This window comes from Doryrhamphus excisus, linkage group LG6, assembly GCF_037039965.1.
Source record: "Doryrhamphus excisus strain RoL-2023G ecotype Guam linkage group LG6, RoL_Dexc_Guam_v1.1, whole genome shotgun sequence".
In the NCBI taxonomy this organism is placed as follows: Eukaryota; Metazoa; Chordata; class Actinopteri; order Syngnathiformes; family Syngnathidae; genus Doryrhamphus; species Doryrhamphus excisus.
In genome coordinates this window covers 3,084,165-3,111,534 of record NC_136362.1, presented here as the reverse complement: position 1 = coordinate 3,111,534, position 27,370 = coordinate 3,084,165, and the positions used below count along the sequence as shown (strand labels likewise).

Genomic DNA, 27,370 nt, shown 5'->3' with positions numbered 1-27,370 from the left:
ATTACATTATTTACAAAGATCATTTAATAAGAACGTTGAAGCACTTGAAAATATAAATAAATTATAATAAAATCAAAATATTAAGAGAAAATAGCGAGAAAATAAGTTGCAATTTTCGTGAATTAACTCATAATATTATGAGAATTATAATTTTTAGTATATAATTACTATTATATAATTTTAGTATAATATTGAAGAAAAATAATAAAGAAACAAACTTAACCAAGTTGGAATTCTTGGAAAATTAGGTTATAATAATATGGGAATAAAGTCAAAATATTATGGGAAGTCCTAATTTTACAAAGATCATTTAATAAGAACGTTGAAGCACTTGAAAAAATAAAAAAAAATTAAATAAAAATGGAGCAAAGTTTGGACTAATAATACATTTTTCCACGTACAGTTTTTTCTTGGAATATATGGATAACAACAAAATATCGAAGTGCATTCTTCATTTTTCCTCGCCGGAAAAAGTGTGGACGCTCCTTTTTACGGAACTTAAACGTTACCCAGCCTCTAACCAAAACGTACGATACGCTGGCCGATGCTCAACATCCCGGAGAAATTTACTGAGCGTCTAATAATTGCGTCGGCCCCCGTGAGTGAAATTCCCGTCTACGTCTGGCACATTGCTCCTGTGATGTTCCGTCACTCTTCCTGACTGTCAACATGTCGTTGATAGGCTGATCTCTCGCTCTGCCCTTCCCGCTCAGACGGCCAACATAAAAGGAAAGATGTTTATGATGGACGGGCAGCTTTTTTAAAGTGAGGCGTCACACGGCGGCGGATGGGAGGGATCCGAATCAGGAAGGCTGTGATGTGACGAGACAGACAGGAACATCCTTCTCTTCATGTCAAGATGTCAAGCAGCGGGAGCCTGAGCAGAAACGACAGTATCATCAGTCTCCCAAGTGAGGCAAGTATTCGCAAGCGGGGGAGACGAGAAGGGGGAGGACAGTGTTGTCGGGATGGCGTCGTCTCCTTTCGCGCAAATGTGGCATTTTTTTGGACCATGTGGAGTTCTTGTGAAGTGATGGAAGCTGACAAACAATAGCGTTTATGGAAAAATGAATGTTTAAACGCGTCTAAGCGTCTTGGATTGGGAGTCCGTTCAAAATCAGTCATTGTCCGTCGGTGGAACAAAGGGTTTGGGTTTGGTTTTGGTTTTGGTTTTGGTTTTGGTTTTGGGTTTGGTTTTGGTTTTGGGTTTGGTTTTGGGTTTGGTTTTGGGTTTGGTTTTGGGTTTGGTTTTGGGTTTGGTTTTGGGTTTGGTTTTGGGTTTGGTTTTGGGTTTGGTTTTGGGTTTGGTTTTGGGTTCGGGTTAAGAATGGAAAAACGAACATTTAAAAGCGCCTAAGCGTCTTGGATTGGGAGTCCATTCAAAATCAGTCTTTGTCCATCGGTGGAACAAAGGGTTTGGGTTTGGTTTTGGGTTCGAGTTCGGGTTCAGGTTCGAGTTTGGGTTAAGAATGGAAAAACGAACGTTTAAACGCGTCTAAGCGTCTTGGATTGGGAGTCCGTTCAAAATCAGTCTTTGTCCGTCGGTGGAACAAAGGGATTGGGTTTGGTTTTGCGTTTGGGTTCGAGTTCGGGTTCGGGTTCAGGTTCGAGTTTGGGTTAAGAATGGAAAAACAAACGTTTAAACGCGCCTAAGCATCTTGGATTGGGAGTCCATTCAAAATCAGTCGTGACCGTCATTGTCCATCGTTGGAACAAAGGGTTTGGTTTTGGGTTTGGGTTTGGGTTTGGTTTTGGGTTCGGGTTAAGAATGGAAAAACAAACGTTTAAACGCGCCTAAGCGTCTTGGATCGGGAGTCCATTCAAAATCAGTTGTGACTGTCATTGTCCATCGTTGGAACAAAGGGTTTGGGTTTGGTTTTGCGTTTGGGTTCAAGTTCGAGTTTGGGTTCGAGTTTGGGTTCGAGTTTGGGTTCGAGTTTGGGTTCGAGTTTGGGTTCGAGTTTGGGTTCGAGTTTGGGTTCGAGTTTGGGTTCGAGTTTGGGTTCGAGTTTGGGTTCGAGTTTGTCCATCGTTGGAACAAAGGGTTTGGTTTTGGGTTTGGTTTTGGGTTTGGGTTTGGGTTTGGGTTTGGTTTTGGGTTTGGTTTTGGGTTTGGTTTTGGGTTTGGTTTTGGGTTTGGTTTTGGGTTTGGTTTTGGGTTTGGTTTTGGGTTTGGTTTTGGGTTTGGTTTTGGGTTTGGGTTAAGAATGGAAAAACGAACGTTTAAACGCGCCTAAGCGTCTTGGATTGGGAGTCCGTTCAAAATCAGTCATGACTGTCATTGTCCATCGTTGGAACAAAGGGTTTCGGTTTGAATTTTGGTTTTGCGTTTGGGTTTGAGTTCAGGTTCGAGTTTGGGTTCGAGTTAAGAATGGAAAAACGAACGTTTAAACACGCCTAAAGTCTTGGATTGGGAGTCCGTTCAAAATCAGTCGTGACTGTCATTGTCCATCGTTGAAACAAAGGGTTTGGGTTTAGTTTTGGTTTTGCGTTTGGGTTCGCGTTTGGGTTCGAGTTTGGGTTTGAGTTTGGGTTCGAGTTTGGGTTCGAGTTTGGGTTCGAGTTTGGGTTCGAGTTTGGGTTCGAGTTTGTCCATCGTTGGAACAAAGGGTTTGGTTTTGGGTTTGGGTTTTGGTTTTGGGTTTGGTTTTGGGTTTGGTTTTGGGTTTGGTTTTGGGTTTGGTTTTGGGTTTGGTTTTGGGTTTGGTTTTGGGTTTGGTTTTGGGTTTGGTTTTGGGTTTGGTTTTGGGTTTGGTTTTGGGTTTGGTTTTGGGTTTGGTTTTGGGTTTGGTTTTGGGTTTGGTTTTGGGTTCGGATTAAGAATGGAAAAACTAACGTTTAAACGCGCCTAAGCGTCTTGGATCGGGAGTCCGTTCAAAATCAGTCGTGACTGTCATTGTCCATCGTTGGAACAAAGGGTTTGGTTTTGGTTTTGGTTTTGCGTTTGGGTTCGAGTTTGGGTTTGGGTTCGAGTTTGGGTTCGGGTTAAGAATGGTAAAACGAACATTTAAAAGCGCCTTAGCGTCTTGGATTGGGAGTCCATTCAAAATCAGTCATTGTCCATCGTTGGAACAAAGGGTTTGGTTTTGATTTTGGTTTTGGGGTTTTTGGGTTTGGGTCCGGGGAAGGACAGTATTGGAAGGACAATTATTATTCATATTTTCACTAATAATGGCTCGTAACACAAACATTTCCAATGAAAAAGGGGACTGGATTACCTTGAAACTTAATTTTTTTCAATTTTCCACAAATAATTCAAGTTTTTATAAAAATCAAAACGCTCCCCAACGCTTCAGAGTGAATGACTTGAAACTTCTCACACTTTGCCTTGTACAAAAAGCATCAGAGTGAAATTATTGCTATAAATTAGAGTTAAACACATTTCTTTACATCCGGCTATCTGTTTTGCATAATAATATCAATAATGCTATATTTGTATGACGTCAACATAAACTGGTCTTAAAGCAGACATGTTTTTGAGTCTGACTATGGATTAATAAACAAACGAGGTGTTCTTTTGAGTCTTAGACACAAAAAAAAAATCTGCATAAATTTACACCAATTAAACTTATGACTCTTCCGTCTCTCCGGCCTCTTATCCCGGTTGGTAATTAGCCTCTGACCATCCAGCGCTCGAACATTTGCTTCCGATGAAGGACAGACTTAGTTTAAGCGCTTGATTTGTCATCGAAATTTCTCATCAGGCTGAAAATCTTGAGGGCAGAGCGCCGCGTTTACGACATTATGGAGTACATTTTGCCGCATTATCACTTAAGAAGGGTTAGGGAAGTGTCAATGCAGAATCTGGCTTTGGCTGCCGTGCCAACTCCATTTGCCAGGGTTTTACTGCAGGCCCCCCTTGACACCGCCATGTGTGGAGCAGCGCAGAAGACGGTGATGGGCAGAAAGTCCCTTGGCTATTGAAGGGAGTGATCAGAATTCATATTAGCATCTTTGCACGCTGATGGCAGCCTGTCACTTCAGGTGCCAAGTGGTCCCTTTGGACTCAAGTCACTCACATTTTTATCCATCTGCACACAACAAAATTTATAATACGGAACACAGGAAAGGATGTTTAGCCATAAATTGTTAAAGAAACAATACCATCTCTTTGTGGGATCTAAACCATCACAAACTGGATTAAAAAACGCTTATAATCCTTGATTATAAGCCTTGATTGCAGAATTACACACCCCTATAATCTACAACAGGGGTCTCAAACACGCGGCCCGCGGGCCAAATGTGGTCCGCAGGACACTAGTTTCAGGCCCCCGCCTTGATATGAAAGTTTAATGTTGATACGGATGCTGTATGGTATCATGTACCCAGAAAAAATTATTACGTTTGATTCATGTTCATGTTAAAGGTTAAATAACTGTTAATAGTTATCCTCCCTATCCGTGTGGAAGTGGTAAGTTTTTGGCTATTTAAGTTGAAAGGAAATAACTTGAAGGCTACCGTTTAGGTCGCTAGCTCTCTAGTTTGCGAGTTAGCATGTGTCTCAAGACCCTGCAGTTGCGCAATATGTTGTATAAATAAAAATAGTCGTGTTTTGTCATGTCTACAGGGCTCTAATAATGCTTTGTTCATTTTAATATGAAAAAAATAATTTGTCTAGCCACCAACTATATGTGGTTTCTTAAGTTTTTATTATTTGCCGTTTTATTATTATTATTATTATATTTATTTATTACTGATTGATTGATTTTCTGAACAAAGCACTGAAAAAGTTTGTATATTTTTCTGTTTTTAATAAATGCGTTATTTTTGTTTTTTTTTACTTATACTCCAGAGCGATTTATAAATTAAAAAAGTGTTTATGTTACATAAACACTGGACCTTTTCTGTTCATGTTTATTTTTTGTGTAGCTGAATAATTATTGTGTTAGCAAAAAATGTGACTTATACTCCAGTGTGACTTATGTATGTTTTCTTCTATTTAATTATGCATTTTTTACCTTGTGCGACTTATACTCCGGATGACTTATAGTCCAGAAAATACGGTAAAAGTCAAATGCGACAACATTGCTGTTTGTTTTTTTTTGCCATAAATCTCCATAAATAAAAATATTATATTATTATATATTATAAAAAGATATTCCTAGGTAGGCTATATCACGTAGAAATGTATGTATGCAGGGTTGTCTTGATTACCTTCAGTCACGATCGATTCCCCGTGCAATATCTCCGCATAGCCACTGCCGTTTGACACCCCTGCGCAATCAGAAGCAGAATTGCAGCAACATTAGAAGCCATCACGAACATCATTGTCTTATGTTATATTTCATGCATGAGAGGAAAGGCGTTGTGATAACTTCCATTTCCAGTGTAAGCCGGGAGAGACGCTGCACAGAGGCCGTATACTATTTATGGGTTAATCGATACAGTCCCTGGATGACACCATGTCCCTGCTACTTTCTGTCACCATGATGGCTCACTAATTTTTTTTTTTTTGGAGAGGCCGCTTTCTCCTTCTTCCACTTCAGCCGACTCCACGATGCTTTTCATTTTAGCTGTAAAAATGCCAATCACTATGGTTACTTCTTGTTCCTGAGGGAGGTCACCACGAGGGCAAGTCCATAGGAGGAAATATATTCACATAGTTCTCTTTAGAAGCCCCGCTAACCCCTGACATCCCATTTGGGTTGTAACTTCATGTTGTTAAAGTGACAGGGAACCGGCCGATGTGCTCTTAGAGAGGCTGGGGCACGGCCAACTCCTGGTCAGAAGCACCCTTAAACTCGTTACGCTCGGCGGGTGTGCTGTCGCACTGAGATCAGGCCATTTCGAAAAAGTCTATTTGCATGTAACGTTCATGACGCATCAAGTAGTTTGCTAGCTTAAAGAGCGATTTGAACTGTTTTTTGTTTTTGGATGCTTTCATTTTTCACAATGTGGACACTCCCGATTTATTTATTTGGCTTTGGAAAACAACGTTCCTCCTGCCATGTAATGGAAATAGGAATAATCCATTCCCAGGCCAAGCTGATGCTGGAAATATAATATCAATTGCAATAAATACAATGCTAAAACATAGCATTAGCATATCAATACATGGAGTCAAATTATGAAAAGGACGGAGCCCAGACCTCAGGTTACGGCGTTCCATTTTCCGATGTTATGTGCCCGGAAATTCATAAAAAACTTAATTTTTCTTTGTAAATACGAGACTCTGATACAAAGTCACACAGAGGAAAGCTAACATAGCGTTTTAGTAGGGTTGTCTTTTTAATTAATTAATCGCAATTTTGAAATTAATCATGATTAATCACCATTTGCAGTAAGTGCAGAATATTTTGTTTTTTACTAGACGTGATTAACAGAAATAAAAATGACAGCAATTAATCACAGTTTTCAAATTAATCATGATTAATGTGTGAAATATTCCGTTTTTTTAATGTATGTGATCAACAGAAATTCATTATATTAATTAATTTTTATTAATTAATTGAAATTAATCATGATTAATCACCATTTGCAGTAAATGTGAAATATTTTGTTTTTTTAATGTACATGATTAACAAATAAAAATGACATTATTAGATATATTTGTATGCATTAACAGCAATGGGGTTGCGTTCAAAGACACCACGTAACCGAATCAAAAATATAACCGAAAATACGAGACTCTGATGCGCAGTCACACAGAGGAAAGCTAACATTGCGTTTTAGTAGGGTTGTCTTTTTAATTAATTAATCGCAATTTTGAAATTAATCATGATTAATCACCATTTGCAGTAAGTGCGGAATATTTTGTTTTTTACTAGACGTGATTAACAGAAATAAAAATGACAGCAATTAATCACAGTTTTCAAATTAATCATGATTAATTTGTGAAATATTCCGTTTTTTAATGTATGTGATCTACAGAAATTAATGATAATAATTAATTTTTATTAATTAATTGAAATTAATCATGATTAATCACCATTTGCAGTAAATGTGAAATATTTTGTTTTTTTAATGTACATGATTAACAAATAAAAATGACAGTATTAGATATATTTGTATGCATTAACAGCAATGGGGTTGCGTTCAAAGACACCACGTAACCGAATCAAAAATATAACCGAAAATACGAGACTCTGATGCGCAGTCACACAGAGGAAAGCTAACATTGCGTTTTAGTAGGGTTGTCTTTTTAATTAATCGCAATTTTGAAATTAATCATGATTAATCACCATTTGCAGTAAGTGCGAAATATTTTGTTTTTTACTATATGTGATTAACAGAAATAAAAATGACAGCAATTAATCACAGTTTTCAAATTAATCATGATTAATGTGTGAAATATTCCGGTTTTTTAATGTATGTGATCAACAGAAATTAATGATATTAATTAATTTTTATTAATTAATTGAAATTAATCATGATTAATCACCATTTGCAGTAAATGTGAAATATTTTGTTTTTTTAATGTACATGATTAACAAATAAAAATGACATTATTAGATATATTTGTATGCATTAACAGCAATGAGGTTGCGTTCAAAGACACCACGTAACCGAATCAAAAATATAACCGAAAATACGAGACTCTGATGCGCAGTCACACAGAGGAAAGCTAACATTGCGTTTTAGTAGGGTTGTCTTTTTAATTAATTAATTGCAATTTTGAAATTAATCATGATTAATCACCATTTGCAGTAAGTGCAGAATATTTTGTTTTTTACTAGACGTGATTAACAGAAATAAAAATGACAGCAATTAATCACAGTTTTCAAATTAATCATGATTAATGTGTGAAATATTCCGTTTTTTTAATGTATGTGATCAACAGAAATTAATTATATTAATTAATTTTTATTAATTAATTGAAATTAATCATGATTAATCACCATTTGCAGTAAGTGTGAAATATTTTGTTTTTTTTAACTGCACATGATTAACAGAAATAAAAAATGACAAGATTGGATACATTTGTATGCATTAACAGCAATGGGGTTGCGTTCAAAGACACCACGTAACCGAATCAAAAACATAACCGAAAATACGAGACTCTGATGCGCAGTCACACTAAAACATTGCGTTTTAGTAGTGTTGTCTTTTTAATCAATTAATCACAGTTTTGAAATTAAAGACACCACGTAACCGAATCAAAAATATAACCGAGACTCTGATGCGGAGTCACGCAGAGGAAAGATAACATTGCGTTTTAGTGGGGTTGTCTTTTTAATCAATTAATCACAGTTTTCAAATTAATCAGGATTAATGTGTGAAATATTCAGTTTTTTTACTGTATGTGATTAACAGAAATTAATGAAATTAATTAATTAAAATTAATCATGATTAATCACCATTTGCAGTAAGTGTGAATTTTTTTTTACTGCACCAGAAATAAAAAATGACAAGATTGGATATATTTGTATGCATTAACAGGAATGGGGTTGCGTTCAAAGACACCACGTAACTGAATCAAAAACATAACCGAAAATACGAGACTCTGATGCGCAGTCACACTAAAACATTGCATTTTAGTAGTGTTGTCTTTTTAATCAATTAATCACAGTTTTGAAATTAATCATGATTAATCACAATTCGCAGTAAGTGTGAAATATTTTGTTTTTTTAACTGCACATGATTAACAGAAATAAAAAATGACAGGATTGGATATATTTGTATGCATTAACAGCAATGGGGTTGCGTTCAAAGACACCACGTAACCGAATCAAAAATATAACCGAGACTCTGATGCGCAGTCACGCAGAGGAAAGATAACATTGCGTTTTAGTGGGGTTGTCTTTTCAATCAATTAATCACAGTTTTGAAATTAATCATGATTAATCACCATTTGCAGTAAGTGTGAAATATTTTGTTTTTTTAACTGTACATGATTAACAGGAATAAAAATGACAGGATTGGATACATTTGTATGCATTAACAGCAATGGGGTTGCGTTCAAAGACACCACGTAACCGAATCAAAAATATAACCGAGACTCTGATGCGGAGTCACGCAGAGGAAAGATAACATTGCGTTTTAGTGGGGTTGTCTTTTCAATCAATTAATCACAGTTTTGAAATTAATCATGATTAATCACAATTCGCAGTAAGTGTGAAATATTTTGTTTTTTTAACTGCACATGATTAACAGAAATAAAAAATGACAGGATTGGATATATTTGTATGCATTAACAGCAATGGGGTTGCGTTCAAAGACACCACGTAACCGAATCAAAAATATAACCGAGACTCTGATGCGGAGTCACGCAGAGGAAAGATAACATTGCGTTTTAGTGGGGTTGTCTTTTTAATCAATTAATCACAGTTTTCAAATTAATCAGGATTAATGTGTGAAATATTCAGTTTTTTTACTGTATGTGATTAACAGAAATTAATGAAATTAATTAATTAAAATTAATCATGATTAATCACCATTTGCAGTAAGTGTGATTTATTTTTTTTTACTGCACCAGAAATAAAAAATGACAAGATTGGATATATTTGTATGCATTAACAGGAATGGGGTTGCGTTCAAAGACACCCAGGCCATTTTCTAAAGTCTGATGTGTGTATTTGCATGTAATGTGCATGACGCATCAAGCAGTTTGGAATTTGTGTGCGTGTGTTTTTTGGCGTGGTCAAATGCCCCCCCCAGAATGCCCCCCCCCCCCCCCCCAACTCACACACATCATAAGCTCAAAGAGCGATTCGGACCGTTACTGAGTCTCCTGAGATACTGCTGGCTCAAGGAAAAAAAAAAAAAAAAAAAAAAGCGAGGGCGAGAAGTGATGAAAAACTCTCATTACCTTGTTACTAAGACTTGACGCCGCTTCCTTGAACTGACTTTGATCTCCCCTAACGTGGATATATGGGAGAACTGATGCTTTTACTGTGATGAAAGCCAACATTTAACAGCTCACATTAAGTTGGGGAGAAAAGGGCATCAGGCATGTTTGCATTTCAGAGGGAGTCGGCCGTGGGGGTCGGACATCATTTTTTTGCACCACTTACCGGCAAATTGGAGCTTTTTGTTAGCTTGATTCCCCTGTAAATTTAAAAAAGGTGACATATGTTAATACGTCAAAAAGAAGTAATGTTTTTAAAATCTTTTTTATACATTAATTCTTCATATAATATTCATATTCCTCAATAGAGTAAATGCCGTGTTGCAATAAATGTGACAGGAAGTGACGTCTGGGGGTTTCAGAGTTGAGTTTCAGCACCCTGTGTTGTTTTGTTTATTATGTTTGTTATTGTTATTGTGCCTGTTTATTTAAAGCTGCAACTAAATCCTGCTGTTCTGGCGACCGAGTCGCGGCCGACACCTAGCAAACAATTTAGAATAGCATTCATTTTTTATGCTTGAAAATGCTTCATTTAGACATAAAGCTAATTTTTATGTACTATTGCTAATATATGACTGATAGCAGTGGTCTCAAACATGCGGCCCGCGGGCCAAATGTGGCCCGCAGGACACTAGTTTGAGGCCCCCGCCTTGATACGGTTAGATGCTGTATGGTATCATGTACCCAGAAAAAATTATTACGTTTGATTCATGTTCATGTTAAAGGTTAAATAACTGTTAATAGTTATCCTCACTATCCGTGTGGAAGTGGTAAGTTTTTGGGCTCTATTAATGCTTTGTTCATTTTAATCTGAAAAAAATAATTTGTTTACCCAGCAACTATATGTGGTTTCTTAAGTTTTTATTATTTGCAGTTTTATTATTATTATTATTATTATTATTATTATTATTATATTTATTTAGTTTAAAAATCCAATGACAGTTCATACATACTGTTATTATATATTATTACTTTATTCTATATATATTGTAACTTATTCCAACTGTCTTGTACTGCAACATATAATAGTGTAAGATTATAGTGGTATTATTTTTCAATCATAATTTGTCCTGTAAAATAAAAATATAAACATAAATACGGAATCAGGAAGTAAAATCAGCTCGAACCACACAGCAATCGCAGTAGGGGGGGTGAAGTGGGGGGGGGGGTTGGGGTGTAAATGTGTCAAAACATGTGTGTCATAATTATTATTTTGCTATGTACAGTATTCATTTCTTGTTGTACTCGATGTTGTCATCCAAAACGCTTGTTGATGATGACGATGATGATGATGATGTGGATATTGTGTAAAGTGTGTACACACACACGAGAGTTGTGAGTCACACGCACACACAAAAAGTGTGACGCGCTTCTTTCTGCTCTTTCTGCACATGTTGAATTGTGAACACTGTAAACTCGTGATGTACTTGAAAGCAATCTTCCTGTGTATGTTCAACCAAAACCAGCCATGGCGTCCGTCACCTGGTGGGGCAGACGAGGAATATCGAGGAATATGGATGCCATGATACCACACGTACACGGTCGTAAAACTAAGTCGATATCGGTGCCTCGGTTTATTTACTCCATCATTTCCTGTGTACTATTTACCATTTCCTGTACTCTTACCCGTGTGTTTTATTTCATTAAGTAGTAGTTTAGCATCGTTTAAGCACCAGTACCATTTCAAAACACATTTGGTTCTGGTATCGGACGATACATGGAAACCATTCCCAACCCTACACAGGCAGAAGGGGAAGAAGAGGAATAGAGAGAAGGAAATTGGGAATAAAAAATAGAAGATGAGTGGAAAAAAGAGGAATGAAGAGGGTGGAGAAATAGAGGAATAGAGGAGTAGAGGAATAGATGAATAGAAGAGTAGAGGAATAGCGGAGTAGAGGAATAGATGAATAGAAGAGTAGAGGAGTAGAGGAAGAGATGAATTGAGGAGTAGAGGAATAGAGGAGTACAGGAATAGATTAATTGAGGAATAGAGGAGTAGAGGAATAGATGAATTGAGGAGTAGAGGAATAGAGGAGCAGAGGAATAGATGAATAGAGGAATAGATGAATTGTGGAGTAGAGGAATAGAGGAGCAGAGGAATAGATGAATAGAGGAGTAGATGAATAGATGAATTGAGGAGTAGAGGAATAGAGGAGTAGAGGAATAGATGAATTGAGGAGTAGATGAATAGATGAATTGAGGAGTAGAGGAATAGAGGAGTAGAGGAATAGATGAATTGAGGAACAGATGAATTGAGAAGTAGAGGAATAGAGGAGTAGAGAAGTAAAGGAATAGATGAATTGAGGAATAGAGGAGTAGATGAATAGAGGAGTAGAGGAATAGATTAATTGAGGAATAGAGGAGTAGATGAATAGAGGAGTAGAGGAATAGATTAATTGAGGAATAGAGGAGTAGATGAATAGAGGAGTAGAGGAATAGATGAATTGAGGAGTAGAGGAATAGATGAATTGAGGAGTAGAGGAATAGATGAATTGAGGAGTAGAGGAATAGATGAATTGAGGAGTAGAGGAATAGATGAATTGAGGAATAGATGAATTGAGAAGTAGAGGAATAGAGGAGTAGAGAAGTAAAGGAATAGATGAATTGAGGAATAGAGAAGTAGAGGAATAGAGGAGTAGAGGAATAGATTAATTGAGGAATAGAGGAGTAGATGAATAGATGAATAGAGGAGTAGAGGAATAGATGAATTGAGGAATAGATGAATAGGAGTAGAGGAGAAGAGGAATAGATGAATAGGAGTAGATGAGTAGAGGAATAGAGGAATAGAGGAGTAGAGGAATAGAGGAGGAGATGAATAGAAGAGTAGAGAAATAGAGGAATAGAGTAGAAGAATAGAGGAGTAGCGGAGGAGAGGAATAGATGAATAGAGGAGTAGAGGAATAGATTAATAGAGGAATAGAGGAATAGAGGAGTAGAGGAATAGAGGTGTAGATGAATAGAAGAGTAGAGGAATAGAGGAGTAGATGAATAGAGGAATAGAGTAGAAGAATAGAGGAGTAGCGGAGTAGAGGAATAGATGAATAGATGAATAGAGGAATAGATTAATAGAGGAACAGAGGAGTAGAGGAATAGAGGAACAGAGCAATAGAGTAAATAGATGAATAGAGGAGAAGAGGAATAGATGAATAGGAGTAGATGAGTAGAGGAATAGATGGATTGAGGAATAGAGGAGTAGAGGAATAGAGGAGTAGATGAATAGAAGAGTAGAGGAATACGTAGATGAATAGAGGAGTAGACGAATAGAGGAATAGAGTAGAAGAATAGAGGAGTAGCGGAGTAGAGGAATAGATGAATAGAGGAATAGAGGAGTAGAGGAATAGATTAATAGAGGAATAGAGGAGTAGAGGAATAGATGAATAGGAGTAGATGAGTAGAGGAATAGATGGATTGAGGAATAGAGGAGTAGAGGAATAGAGGTGTAGATGAATAGAGGAATAGAGTAGAAGAATAGAGGAGTAGCGGAGTAGAGGAATATAGGAATAGAGGACTAGAAAAAGGATGAACGTGAAGTGTCCATAGAGGGGAGAGAAAAGGAGAAAAGGAGAAAAGGAGGAAAGGAGAAAAGAGGAGGCGTCCACTCCCCTTTCTGTCCAGTAAAGAGTTAACGGGGCGGTGGGTTTGCCCATTCTCCCACTTTGAGTGACGTGATCATCTCTCTTATCCCCAAGTTTGCTTGCTACAAAGCAGGCGGCCGAGCTGGACGCAGGCTGTGCGTGTGCGTGTGCGTGTTTTTGTGTGTTTATGTGTGTGTGTGGGGGGGGTGAGAGAGAGAGAGAAAGAGAGAGAGAAAAGAGAGAGAGAGAGAGAGATCCTCCTTGAACACACCACCAGACGACAACATTATTGACGTGCCCACGCCGCGTGTGCACACTTCTTCCGCCGAACCATCATGACTTTTTCCTCTCCCGTGGTGGAACCGTCCTCGTCGTGCCGAGACGTGAATCTTTCTCCCTGAGCAGAGGCGTGGATCTTCCCGTCAGCGACGAGGGACGAAAAAGGAGGAGTTTTGGCGGAAATCCCCGCAAATCCGGTCCCAAATGCCGCGGAGGAAACAAGAAGCGCCCAAGCGCGCGGCAGGTACGTATCCACGATGACGTGCGTGAAAATAGCGTCAAACTGTCACACGTCAGCGACTGTTGTGGTGTCTTTTTAAAGCCCCCATTCGTGTTTGATTCCGTGCTGTAACAATAACACGCTAGCCGCTTCATCTTCCACGCATAACTTCTTTCCACAAACTATCCGTGGCGTTCTTTCTCTTCCCCGTCAGTAAGATAAACAATTTAGTAGCACACAATGGAGCTCTGTGGGCTGGAAGGAGCCATAATCGACACTTGCCATGTCCGATTTGACGGTTGATTGATTGGCTGTCACGCGGCTTTGATCCGATCTCTCTCGATTTGCATCAGAAAATCACTTCCCACTATGCGGTGACGTCACATTTGGACCACTTCAAGGATTCTGTACTTTTGAGCCTCGCTCGCTGATGGTCAAGAGACTCGGAAAAACAGTCAAAATGAACCCACAAGCGTTCTTTTAAAGGCGTAGTTAGGAGATGCACTTTCGCTCCACGACAACAGGTGGCGATATAACCTTCAATTGTGATTTGGCGAATTTTTAGTCACTTTAAATCGTCTTTTGAGGAAGTGTTACCAGTGAAGAGGAATTTTGTATGGAGTGGGCTTCGTTCCACATTCCAAAAACTGTCCATAATGGGAATAGTTGTTGGTTTAAACGCACCCTGGGATACTACATAGTCAATGTTGTGCCGTAGTGGAAGTATGCAGAGATGTAGCTCAACTTCCTGTTTGTGCTTCTTTGAACAGTAAAATAGTAGCGATTTACTCGACAGCGCCTCTAGTGGTTGTGCTGTGTTTTACATGAAAAATCAAAAATCAACAAAATTAATGATCAATTATGAATCAATTATCACTCCCTTGCTTAACAAGGGGACAAATTTAAACTGTGACATCATACCCGTCTAAACAAAGTTGAGATGTAGCTCAACTTCCTGTTTGTGCTTCTTTAAAACAGTAAAATAGTAGTAACTGACTCAACAGCGCCACTAGTGGTTGTGCTGTGTTTTACAATAAATAATAATACATTTTATTTGTATAGCGCTTTTCTAAATACTCAAAGACACTTTACAGAAGAATGGAGTTGAATAAAAACAAGTAAACACAATAGAAGACACATGAAAATACAACATTTATTGGTTAATACACAGTTAAAACATGAGTAAACATGAGTTTTACATGAATAATCAAAAATCCTCAACAAATTAATTATAAATTATGAATCAATTATCACTCCCTTGCTTAACAAGGGGACGAATTTAAACTGTGACATCATACCCGTCTAAACGAAGTTGAGATGTAGCTCAACTTCCTGTTTGTGCTTTATTTAAACAGTAAAATAGTAGTAACTGACTCAACAGCGCCACTAGTGGTTGTGCTGTGTTTTACAATAAATAATAATACATTTTATTTGTATAGCGCTTTTCTAAATACTCAAATACACTTTGCAGAAGAATGGAGTTGAATAAAAACAAGTAAACACAATAGAAGACACATGAAAATACAACATTTATTGGTTAATACACAGTTAAAACATGAGTTTTACATGAATAATCAAAAATCCTCAACAAATTAATTATAAATTATGAATCAATTATCACTCCCTTGCTTAACAAGGGGACAAATTTAAACTGTGACATCATACCCGTCTAAACAAAGTTGAGATGTAGCTCAACTTCCTGTTTGTGCTTCTTTAAAACAGTAAAATAGTAGTAACTGACTCAACAGCGCCACTAGTGGTTGTGCTGTGTTTTACAATAAATAATAATACATTTTATTTGTATAGCGCTTTTCTAAATACTCAAATACACTTTGCAGAAGAATGGAGTTGAATAAAAATACAACATTCATTGGTTAATACACAGTTAAAACACGAGTAAACATGAGTTTTACATGAATAATCAAAAATTATTCATCAATTATGAATCAATTATGACGCCCTTGCTTAACAAGGGGACGAATTTAAACTGTGACATCATACCCGTCTAAACGAAGTTGAGATGTAGCTCAACTTCCTGTTTGTGCTTCTTTAAAACAGTAAAATAGTAGTAACTGACTCAACAGCGCCACTAGTGGTTGTGCTGTGTTTTACATTAAAAAAATCAAAAATCCTCAACAAATTGTTCATCAATTATGAATCAATTATGACGCTCTTGCTTAACAAGGGGACAAATTTAAACTGTGACATCATACCCCATGCAGAGATGTAGCTCAACTTCCTGTTTGTGCTTTATTTAAACAGTAAAATAGTAGTAACTGACTCAACAGCGCCACTAGTGGTTGTGCTGTGTTTTACAATAAATAATAATACATTTTATTTGTATAGCGCTTTTCTAAATACTCAAGTACACTTTGCGGAAGAATGGAGTTGAATAAAAATACAACATTTATTGGTTAATACACAGTTAAAACATGAGTTTTACATGAATAATGAAAAATTATTATGAATTAATTGCTTAACAAGGGGACGAATTTAAACTGTGACATCATACCCGTCTAAACGTAGTGTTGTGGCAACTTTTTTTTTTTTTTTTTAAAAGTCTGTATGTTGGTGTGGACATCATACTCCCATGTGCTCGCAGGGGCGGCGAAAGTCGGGAGGCGGGGATAACGGGTTGTAAAAGGAGCTGTGTGCAATGTAATGGAGGGGAGGAATGGGTTTGCTCTGTCAGACCGGGGCCGCCACAACGGCTTTGTTTCATGTTTGATTTAATTGTCTCCACCCTGACAGGCCCATTCATCAATGGCTTTAATGGTCAATCAGAGACAGGCTGAGTGAGTGCTCCCATTCTGTTTAGCCATAAGCTGGCCCGGGCTTTTATTTCATCAAAATGCCCCAGCTCCTAATGTACATGCTCACTGGCTCAGAGTGGCCGCGGGGAGCACATAAAGAATGACTGAAAGCTTTCTGATTTCAGATCAGTGAGAAGGATGTTTTGTTTCGTCTCTTCTTGCTGTTTGTGTGTTGATGAAAGCGAATAAAAGACCTCTAATACAGATCGTTTGGTGTTTTTAGAAAACAACTTTTTTTTTTTTTTTTCTATCTGAAACCACGCTTCTTTGTCGCGTTCATTCATGCATCCGTTTGCTTCATTTTTTTTTTTTTTTTTTTCCGTGCTCCCCTCGCACCCCTTGTCAGTCAGCCGGTGCAGCTGCAAGTTATAAAGTTGTCAACTGTTCAGTGGCACACAAAGGGTGATGATGAATTGATTGCAGCACAGAGCGCGGTGATAGAGAGAGCAAAGAAAAGGATGACAGATGATGGGCCTTGATTAGGGACTTAGATGGGGGGGGGGAGTCGGCCCGCTGCAACCTTGAGACTTGCATGAAAAATCTACCTCCCCCATACACACACACACACATAGCGTTGCTTCTTCATTGTCTTCTCACGCATACACTTTCCGCCTCTTCTACTGTCTGAGTCTCTTCCGCAGTATAAAAAACTTGTTTTGCCTGCTTCATTAGCATCGGTCCAATTAGCCGAGAGGCTGATGGAGTCCTGACAGGCCTTGTGATTGGAGATGACAAGCTCGGGGTGCGCCCGGGCCCCCGATGAGGTTTGCCACCACTTTGATGTAATCAACTTGATATTACACAGAGACGCTCGCCCTTTGGTTGTGGTGTAACTCAATTTGGCGCTGCAGGTGACAAATGCGAGGCGCGTACCTGGGTCGGGTCTGAGTGAGGGCAGTCGGGAATGTAACGGATCCCTGTAAACATGACTTTGTGGTGGTTAAGAACCGATGGCGATGGTCCGACGTTGCAGACTTAACAAAAAAACAACATTGGCTTTACAACTTTTGGTGCAAATACGGACCATAATCAGATGTTTATACCCAAACTACGCTAGCCGCATAGGAGAGTTGCTATATGAAAGGTGGAATCTCCAAAAACAGAAATCAGAACCTGAAGGCACCATAAGTTTGTGTGACCGTTCCCATCCGGGGCGTACTTTTATTAGCTTTATAAAGGCACAAAGCTTTGTGCCTTGTTCACTTCCTGCTTTCCTAATGTAGTTTAATTTAATTTAATTTAATTTAATTTAATTTAATTTAATTTTATTTTATTTTATTTTATTTTATTTTATTTTATTTTATTTTATTTTATTTTATTTTATTTTATTTTATTTTATTTTATTTTATTTTATTTTATTTTCATTCATTCATTTTCTACCGCTTATACTCACAAGCAGGGGTCTCAAACACGCGGCCCGCGGGCCAAATGTGAGTTTTCAGCACCCTGTTTTGTTTTGTTTATTATGTTTGTTATTGTTATTGTACCCGTTGGAGATCATTTAAAAAAGCTGCAACTAAATCCTGTTGTTCTGGCGACCGAGTCTGGTGTCTGGCTGACACCTAGCTAACAATTTAGAATAGCATTGCTTCTATTCGTATTTTGGTTTCATTTCGCCATTTTTATACTTTTATGTACACTTTTATGTACTATTTCTAATAAATGACTGATAGCAGTGGTCTCAAACACGCGGCCCACTGGCCAAATGTGGCCCGCAGGACACTACTTTGAGGCCCCCGCTTTGATATGAAAGTTTAATGTTTACAGTTTGATATGGATGCTGTATGGTATCATGTACCCAGAAAAAAATTATTACGTTTGATTCATGTTCATGTTAAAGGTTAAATAACTGTTAATAGTTATCCTCGCTATCCGTGTGGAAGTGGTAAGTTTTTGGCTATTTAAGTTGAAAGGAAATAACTTGAAGGCTACCGTTTAGGTCGCGAGCTGTCTAGTTTGCGAGTTAGCATGTGTCTGAAGACGCTGCAGTTGCGCAATATGTTGTAAATAAAAAAAATGCATTTTTAATTTTAATCGGAAAAAAAATAATTTGTGTACCCACCAACTATATGTGGTTTCTTAAGTTTTTATTATTTGGTGTTTTATTATTATTATTATATTTATTTATTACTGATTGATTGATTTTCTTTATTCTTGATTTGTTTATTTTTCATGTAATTTTGTGCAGAAAAATAAAAATTAAGATATTTGAGAACAGTGGAATGTTTTATCAGAGCTTTTATTGACTGAAAAAGTTTGTATATTTTTCTGTTTTTAATAAATGCGTTTTTTGTTTTTACTTTAACTTGCCTCCTTATATGTGTGGAAGTGGTAATGGTAGTGGTAATGTTCTTGCAGTATGCTAAATATTTTCTACTAAGAATCCACCATTAGTGAAAGCGACCTTGGCTTTTCTCTTAAAACTTCTTTAAACTGTTTATGACCGAGATAGAAGAAGACGGGTGGTGGGGGGGGGGGGGGGGGGGGGGTCGGTCCGCTTTGGAACATCCTCCATGGTAACAGTCTCCTGTTTCTGCAGGGTTAGATTTATAAGTGCCAGACTGGCAGCCATCACTCGTGAATGTACGTATCAGTGGACTTGCACTTTCTTATTTGCTCGCTTGCCGTGGTGGACATGGACGGCCAATGAGGTGTTTGTAACCGCAGCCTACTTGCTTGAATTTACCCTTGTGTCTTATTCATCTATGCCAAGTCAGAAACACATTTTAATTTATTGCTCCGGATTTAAGAAAATCTTATTAGTAAATACTAGTTGCATCCAGCCACCAATGGATCACTGGATAAAAATGACATAATAACAATAATAATACAACCTTGACTTCAAGGCAACGTCAAAACAATTATGGTAATGGTTTTATTCCATTTGAACATGCATCAGATTCCAATTGAATGCATCCCATAATCAGTTCCCAGTTCCACATGTCCGAAAGGAGTAGGAAGAAGCAAAGCTTATTAAATCCTACCCCTCCATCTGGTACTTTTACAATCAGTAACTGTTAATTTGTTCACTTCTTGCTTTCCTAATATAGTTTTTTTATTTAGTTTTAATTTATATTTTTTTAAATTAAATTAAATTAAATTAAATTAAATTAAATTAAATTAAATTAAATTAAATTAAATTAAATTAAATTAAATTAAATTAAATTTTTTGTTTAGTTTAGTTTAGTTTCATCCCTGTTCCCAACTGCTCTGGCATAAGATCTGGGTTTGATTCTCAGTCACTATTAATGGTAATGGTAATGGTTTTTATTACAGATTACAATTGAATGCATCCCATAATCAGTTCCCAGTTCCACATGTCCAAAAAGGAGTAGGAAGAAGCAAAGCTTATTAAATCCTACCCCTCCATCTGGTACTTTTACAATCAGTAACTGTTACATTTGTTCACTTCCTGCTTTCTTATTTTATTTTATTTTATTTTATTTTATTTTATTTTATTTTATTTTATTTTATTTTATTTTATTTTATTTTATTTTATTTTATTCATTTAGTTTGTACCGCTTTTTCCTCACGAGGGTGGCGGGGGGTGCTGGAGCCCATCCCAGCTGTCTTCGGGCGAGAGGCGGGGTACACCCTGGACTGGTGGCCAGCCAATCCCAGGGCACATATAGACAAACAACCATTCACACTCACATTCATACCTATGGACAATTTGGAGTGGCCAATTAATCAGTAAGTGTTACATTTGTTCACTTCCTGCTTTCCTAATGTAGTTTAAGTTTAAGTCGGAAGTGCGGTGTGGTTGTAAGGCTTCTCGTCTTATTCACACGTGTAAGTGAATATTTGGGCCTCGCAGGCCTTTGGTCGCTAATGAAAATCTTTTGGCTGGATTCCGTTGAGGTTGAGTCACGTCTGTGATCTATGTGTCTGATAAGGGCATACCTAATGAGGTTCTGAGCACCAGTGGAAAGAGCGAGGCTGTGTTTCCCACTGGTATTGACATAGGCATTGAATCCATAAATCCTACCCTGGTAATGATAACATTACCACCCTACCAGGAAGTGAGTGTAAGAGAAGAGAAAAGGCAGAACGTGGGAGTAACAAACACTTGCCATTGGTTTTGGGCTCCGGAATCGAACAAAGTGCAGTGTCACAAAATAGAAAAGTGTTATGCATCCACTTTTTCGGCTTTCAGATGAGCTTTTCAGTCGAGGACTTGGGTCTTGTCTTGTGGGGCTTTGTAAAAAATAGTCCCACTGTAGCGACAATCGGGACACACTGGATCACTCCATTCACTCGTTTTTAGGGGGAAACCGAGCTGCGCCAGTCATGAGGGGGGGGGGGTCTGAAACCCAATCCAGAAGGAGAATAGCTCCGGCCATGCCAGAGAGCCGATTTCCTTTTCAACAGAGTCATTTATCACTGACCCACCCTTCGCTTCTGACATGGTGACGTGTGTCATTTATCAAACTGGCTTTAGCAGACACACATGGGAGGGAGGTGTATACGTGGGGGGGGGCAGGGGGGGGGCACGGAGTTAAAAAGACAGAGGCAACGAGACAAAGAGAAGACGAAGAATTGGGAAAGAGGTTGAGAAATGACGTGCAAAAAAAAAATACACTTGTATGTCATGAGTGGGAGATTTTCCAGTTTTCCTGAAACTATTAGGTTTTTGAGCCATGGCACGTTTTTTACATTGGAAAATTTTTACTGGGCATGCCCAAAAAAAATTTCAAGACTGGACAGACGAAAAACTGGCAATACTGGAATTATTCCGACAAGTGAAAGAAAAAAAACTTGGGGAAGCCGGTATCACATGATGTTGATGTTTACGTTTTACTGGGCATGCCCAGTAAAATGTTTCCAATGTAAAAAACGTGCCGTGGCTGAAAAAAGGTTGAAAAACACTGCTCTAGACCAGTGTTTTCAAAAAAGCTTTTTTGAGCCATGGCACGTTTTTTACATTGGAAAAATTTACTGGGCATGCCCAAAACAAAATTCAAGACTGGACAGATGAAAAACTGGCATTACTGGAGTTATTCCGACAAGTGAAAGAAAAACCCGTCGGAAGTCGGTATCACGTGATGTTGATGTTTACGTTTTACTGGGCATGCCCAGTAAAATTTTTCCAATGTAAAAAAACGTGCCGTGGCTGAAAAAAGGTTGAAAAACACTGCTCTAGACCAGTGTTTTCAAAAAAGCTTTTTTGAGCCATGGCACGTTTTTTACATTGGAAAGATTTTACTGGGCATGCCCCCAAAAAATTCAAGACAAGACAGATGAAAAACTGGCAATACTGGAGTTATTCCGACAAGTGAAAGAAAAACCCGTCGGAAGTCGGTATCACGTGATGTTGATGTTTACGTTTTACTGGGCATGCCCAGTAAAATTTTTCCAATGTAAAAAAACGTGCCGTGGCTGAAAAAAGGTTGAAAAACACTGCTCTAGACCAGTGTTTTCAAAAAAGCTTTTTTGAGCCATGGCACGTTTTTTACATTGGAAAAATTTACTGGGCATGCCCCAAAAAAATTCAAGACAAGACAGATGAAAAACTGGCAATACTGGAGTTATTCCTACAAGTGGAAGAAAAACTCACGAAAGCTAGGTATCACGTGATGTTGATGTTTACGTTTTACTGGGCATGCCTAGTAAAATCTTTCCAATGTAAAAAACGTGCCGTGGCTCAAAAAAGATTGAAAAACACTGCTCTAGAGCAGTGTTTTTCAACCAGTGTTTTTCAAACACTGGTCTAGAGCAGTGTTTTTCAACCTTTTTTTGAGCCACGGCACGTTTTTTACATTGGAAAAATTTTACTGGGCATGCCCCCAAAAATTTTCAAGACTGGACAGACGAAAAACTGGCAATACTGGAGTTATTCCGACAAGTGAAAGAAAAAACACTCGGGGAAGCCGGTATCACGTGATGTTGATGTTTACGTTTTACTGGGCATGCCCAGTAAAATATTTCCAATGTAAAAAAAAACGTGCAAAGTTTGTTTTTGATTCAAACTAAATTTCAAGACCGGACAGACGAAAAACTGGCAATACTGGAGTTATTCCGACAAGTGAAAGGAAAAACCCGTCGGAAGCCGGTATCACGTGATGTTGATGTTTACGTTTTACTGGGCATGCCCTATTGCAGTGATTTTTTTCAACCACTGTGCCGCGGTATACTAATGTACCTTGAGAAACCAGTCAGTTGTGCCGCGAGGAATTATCCAATATCACTTTTTATGAATTTTTTTATGATGTTTACGTTTTTCTGGGCATGCCCTATTCACTATTCAGGTTGATTTTCACGCCGCGTGTAGACAAGAGATTGGAATATTCCTTTCGTTTTTTGGTTAGTGTTGTGTGACAAGATTTTTCTAATGTTTGATTTAGTTTTTGGCTCAAAAAATATACTTATATGTGTGTGATTTTTTTTTGTGTACTCTTATTTCAGTGTATACAAGCTGAACTCTTTAAGAAGCATTGTGTGTGTGTGTGTGTGTGTGACCATATGGCGCCAGTGTTTAATGTGGTATGTGTGTGTGTGGGTCCCTGATGAGCAGGGCTGACAGGTATCACTCACTCAGCAAGCTTGGCCTTTAAATGAACCCGGTGCTGCTCGGCTCTCCTGTGGGCCCTAACAGGCTCTCTGAAAGATGGATGCTTCTTTAAAAAATCAGATTAATGATGGATACCGGGCTTATAGTGCCATTTATCATGAAGAATATTATTTAGGTCGCTGGTGTATGGCTGTAACTGGAGAGCCAGGACGAGAAGAAGCAGGGTGGAAAAAAGCCTTAGACAGACACTCACTGTTTGATGGATGGTTGAGCGTTCTTTCTGAGTGTTACTAGACACCAGTGCCGCAGCAGTAGACCATAATCAGATAGCCCAGGGATGTTTATACCCAAACTACGCTAGCCGCATTGGAGAGTTGCTATATGAAAGGTGGAATCTCCAAAAAACAGAAATCAGAACCTGAAGGGATTTGGAGAAAGGGACCAAAAGTTTGTGTGACCGTACTTTTATTAACTTTTATTAGCTTTATTTGGCAGGAGTCTCAAACACGCGGCCCGCGGGCCAAATGTGGCCCGCAGGACACTACTTTGAGGCCCCCGCCTTGATATGAAGGTTTAATGTCAGTGCGGCCCGCGCAAGTTTGATATGGATGCTGTATGGCATCGGTCTCAAACACGCGGCCCGCGGGCCAAATGTGGCCCGCAGGTCACTACTTTGAGGCCCCCCAGCCTTGATATGAAAGTTTAATGTCAGTGCGGCCCGAGCAAGTTTGATATGGATGCTGTATGGCAGGGGTCTCAAACACGCGGCCCGCGGGCCAAATGTGGCCCGCAGGACACTACTTTGAGGCCCCCCAGCCTTGATATGAAAGTTTAATGTCAGTGCGTCCCGCGCAAGTTTGATATGGATGCAGTATGGAAGGGGTCTCAAACACGCGGCCCGCGGGCCAAATGTGGCCCGCAGGACACTACTTTGAGGCCCCCCGCCTTGATATGAAAGTTTAATGTCAGTGCGTCCCGCGCAAGTTTGATGTGGATGCTGTATGGCAGGGGTCTCAAACACGCGGCCCGCAAGCCAAATGTGGCCCGCAGGACGCTACTTTGAGACCCCTGCCTTGATATGAAAGTTTAATGTCAGTGCGTCCCGCGCAAGTTTGATATGGATGCTGTATGGCAGGGGTCTCAAACACGCGGCCCGCGGGCCAAATGTGGCCCGCAGGACACTAGTCTGAGGCCCCCGCCTTGATATGAAAGTTTAATGTTAGTGCGGCCCGCGCAAGTTTGATATGGATGCTGTATGGCAGGGGTCTCAAACACATGGCCCGCGGGCCAAATGTGGCCCGCAGGACACTACTTTGAGGCCCCCCGCCTTGATATGAAAGTTTAATGTCAGTGCGGCCCGCGCAAGTTTGATATGGATGCTGTATGGCAGGGGTCTCAAACACACGGCCCGCGGGCCAAATGTGGCCTGCAGGTCACTACTTTGAGGCCCCCCGCCTTGATATGAAAGTTTAATGTCAAAGCGGCCCGCGCAAGTTTGATAGGGATGCTGTATGGCAGGGGTCTCAAACACGCGGCCCGCGGGCCAAATGTGGCCCGCAGGACACTACTTTGAGGCCCCCCGCCTTGATATGAAAGTTTAATGTCAGTGCGGCCCGCGCAAGTTTGATATGGATGCTGTATGGCAGGGGTCTCAAACATGCGGCCCGCAGGCCAAATGTGGCCCGCAGGACACTACTTTGAGGCCCGTGGGCCAAATGTGGCTGTTTATTATCCTCCCATGGCAACATATGCCACTATCATTAATCATTGGGTGAATGGGATGACAATATGAAAGCATCTGAAGTATCTTGAAGGTATAAAACTACTATAGAACATCAACAGAATGCCAAGTACCACACCGACAAAGAACAACTGCGAATAATCATGGCTAAAAATGTGTGTTTGGCACAAGAACGGTTGTTTTTGTTCTTTGTCCATTGCTCACCTTCATGTCCTATGCTTCAAGATTTATGGTGGCAATCCATCTTCAGGCTGCGTCCATCACCTCCTCGTTGCTAGGCAATCATGGTAGCAGCTGCATGATGGGAGAGGGGTTACGTTGTCCCTGTTTTGACTTCCCCACCCCCCCTTAACATACGAGCATTACCCCTAGATTCAACTTTAGACCCATGCTGAAAATCCCAAGATTCAAATTCTTCACAGCCGTACAGAACAAAAAAATCATTTAGAACAGGGGTCTCAAACTCAATTCACCTGGGGGCCACTGGAGGCAAAACGCATTTAATTATAATAATAAATAACAATAATAAATAATAATATAATAATAATAAATAATAATATATTAAAAACATACTAATAAAATTAAGCAAATTGTACTCACTCGAAGCATAATTATTTTCAAGCATAATAATGGCTAAATTAACTGGCTAAATAATAATATTATTTAAAATATAATTATAATAATAAATAATAATAAATAAATAATGACATATTAAAAATATAAAAATAAAATTAAGAAATTGTACTCACTCAAAGCATAATTATTTTCAAGCATAATAATGGCTAAATTAACTGACTAAATAATAATATTATTAAAAATATAATGATAATAATAAATAATAATAAATACATAATAATATAATAAATAAATAATAATATATTAAAAATATAATAATAAAATTAAGCAAATTGTACTCACTCAAAGCATAATTATTTTCAAGCAAAGTAATGGCTAAATTAACTGACTTAATAATAATAATATTAAAAATATAATAATAATAATAAATAATAATAATAAATAAATAATAATATATTTAAAATATAATAATAAAATTAAGCAAATTGTACTCACTCAAAGCACAATTATTTTCAAGCAAAGTAATGGCTAAATTAACTGACTTAATAATAATAATATTAAAAATATAATTATAATAAATAATAATAATAATAAATAAATAATAATAAATAAATAATAATATATTAAAAATATAATAATAAAATTAAGCAAATTGTACTCACTCAAAGCACAATTATTTTCAAGCAAAGTAATGGCTAAATTAACTGACTAAATAACAATATTATTAAAAGTATAATTATAATAATAAATAACCATGAGAAATAATAAATAAATAATAATATAATAAATAAATAATATATTAAAAATATAATTAAGCAAATTGTACTCACTCGAAGCATAATTATTTTCAAGCATAATAATGGCTAAATTAACCGACTAAAAAAATATAAAACATAAGGCAGAAGAAGCATTGAAATGGTGAATGCAGTATTCTACATTGGCCACTAGGTGTCAGTAATTGTTTAATTAGACAAGCACAATTCATTGCAGATTGAAATAATCTCATAATCATAACAGTCATAATAATAATAATAATAATGAGGCAAGCTGAAAGTAATCTCTGAACCTCAGTCACGTCACTTCCTGTCCTCCACACGTGTCAGTCAAAATAAAATGGTCCCACTGTATCTTTCTCTCTAGCCACCCCCCCCCCTTTTCCTCCTCCCCCCTATGTGAGGTGCATTGACAAGGTCCAGCCCTAAAGCTTTGCTTGGGGCCAGAATAATCTCTTCTGTTTTTCTCATCTCCCGTATCACACATCCTGCACTACAATCAGCGGACACAATGTATTCACAATGCCATCGGGGGGTAGAGAACACACGCAAATAACAAATGAGAAAAGGCTGCGTGATCACAGTCGACGTGATGGTTTGCACGAGGATAATGTCGCAGCAGAAGAGTGAATAAAAAACAGTTGATATTCTGCATGATGCATTGTTGCAGAGTCAGGGCAGAAGTATGAATATGAACTTTATATTGTATATACAGTGGAATTGTGGTTTTCATATGGTCCAGATGGAGTTCCTCAGTTTATACTAGTTGCAAGATGTTTGAATAGAGACGTTACATAGTGAGTCAGGCTAGAGCAAGGGTCTCAAACTCAATTTACATGGGGGTCACTGGAGCTAGGGTCCGGGCAAGGGTGGGCCGCATCAGGTTTACCCAAAAAAAAAAATTTTTTTTAAATACGCATTTATTAAAAACAGAAAAATATACAAACTTTTTCAGTGCTTTGATTCTAATTTTCAGAATATTTTCATTTTTATTTTTCTGCACAAAATTAGATGAAAAATAAATAAATCAAGAATAAAGAAAATCAATCCATCAGTAATAAATAAATATAATAATAATAATAATAATAATTAAAC

At 38.1% G+C, this 27,370-nt stretch overlaps 1 protein-coding gene and 1 long non-coding RNA gene across 2 annotated transcripts in view; one reads left to right on the top strand and one right to left on the bottom strand.

Moving 5' to 3' along the window:
- Positions 1-266: 266 nt before the first annotated feature.
- Positions 267-14,370, bottom strand: LOC144898594 (uncharacterized). The gene is made up of 3 exons (XR_013627474.1): positions 13,634-14,370; positions 5,155-5,214; positions 267-877 (listed from the first exon to the last, which is right to left on the bottom strand). It is a non-coding gene; the product is annotated as an uncharacterized LOC144898594 (long non-coding RNA).
- Positions 13,605-27,370, top strand: part of tshz3a (teashirt zinc finger homeobox 3a) — a 26,214-nt gene continuing 12,448 nt past the window's right edge. The window contains exon 1 of the mRNA XM_058087575.2: positions 13,605-13,885. Coding sequence (XP_057943558.2) covers positions 13,846-13,885 — 40 coding nt within the window. The 5' untranslated portion in view covers positions 13,605-13,845. The remainder of the gene's footprint in view (positions 13,886-27,370) is intronic.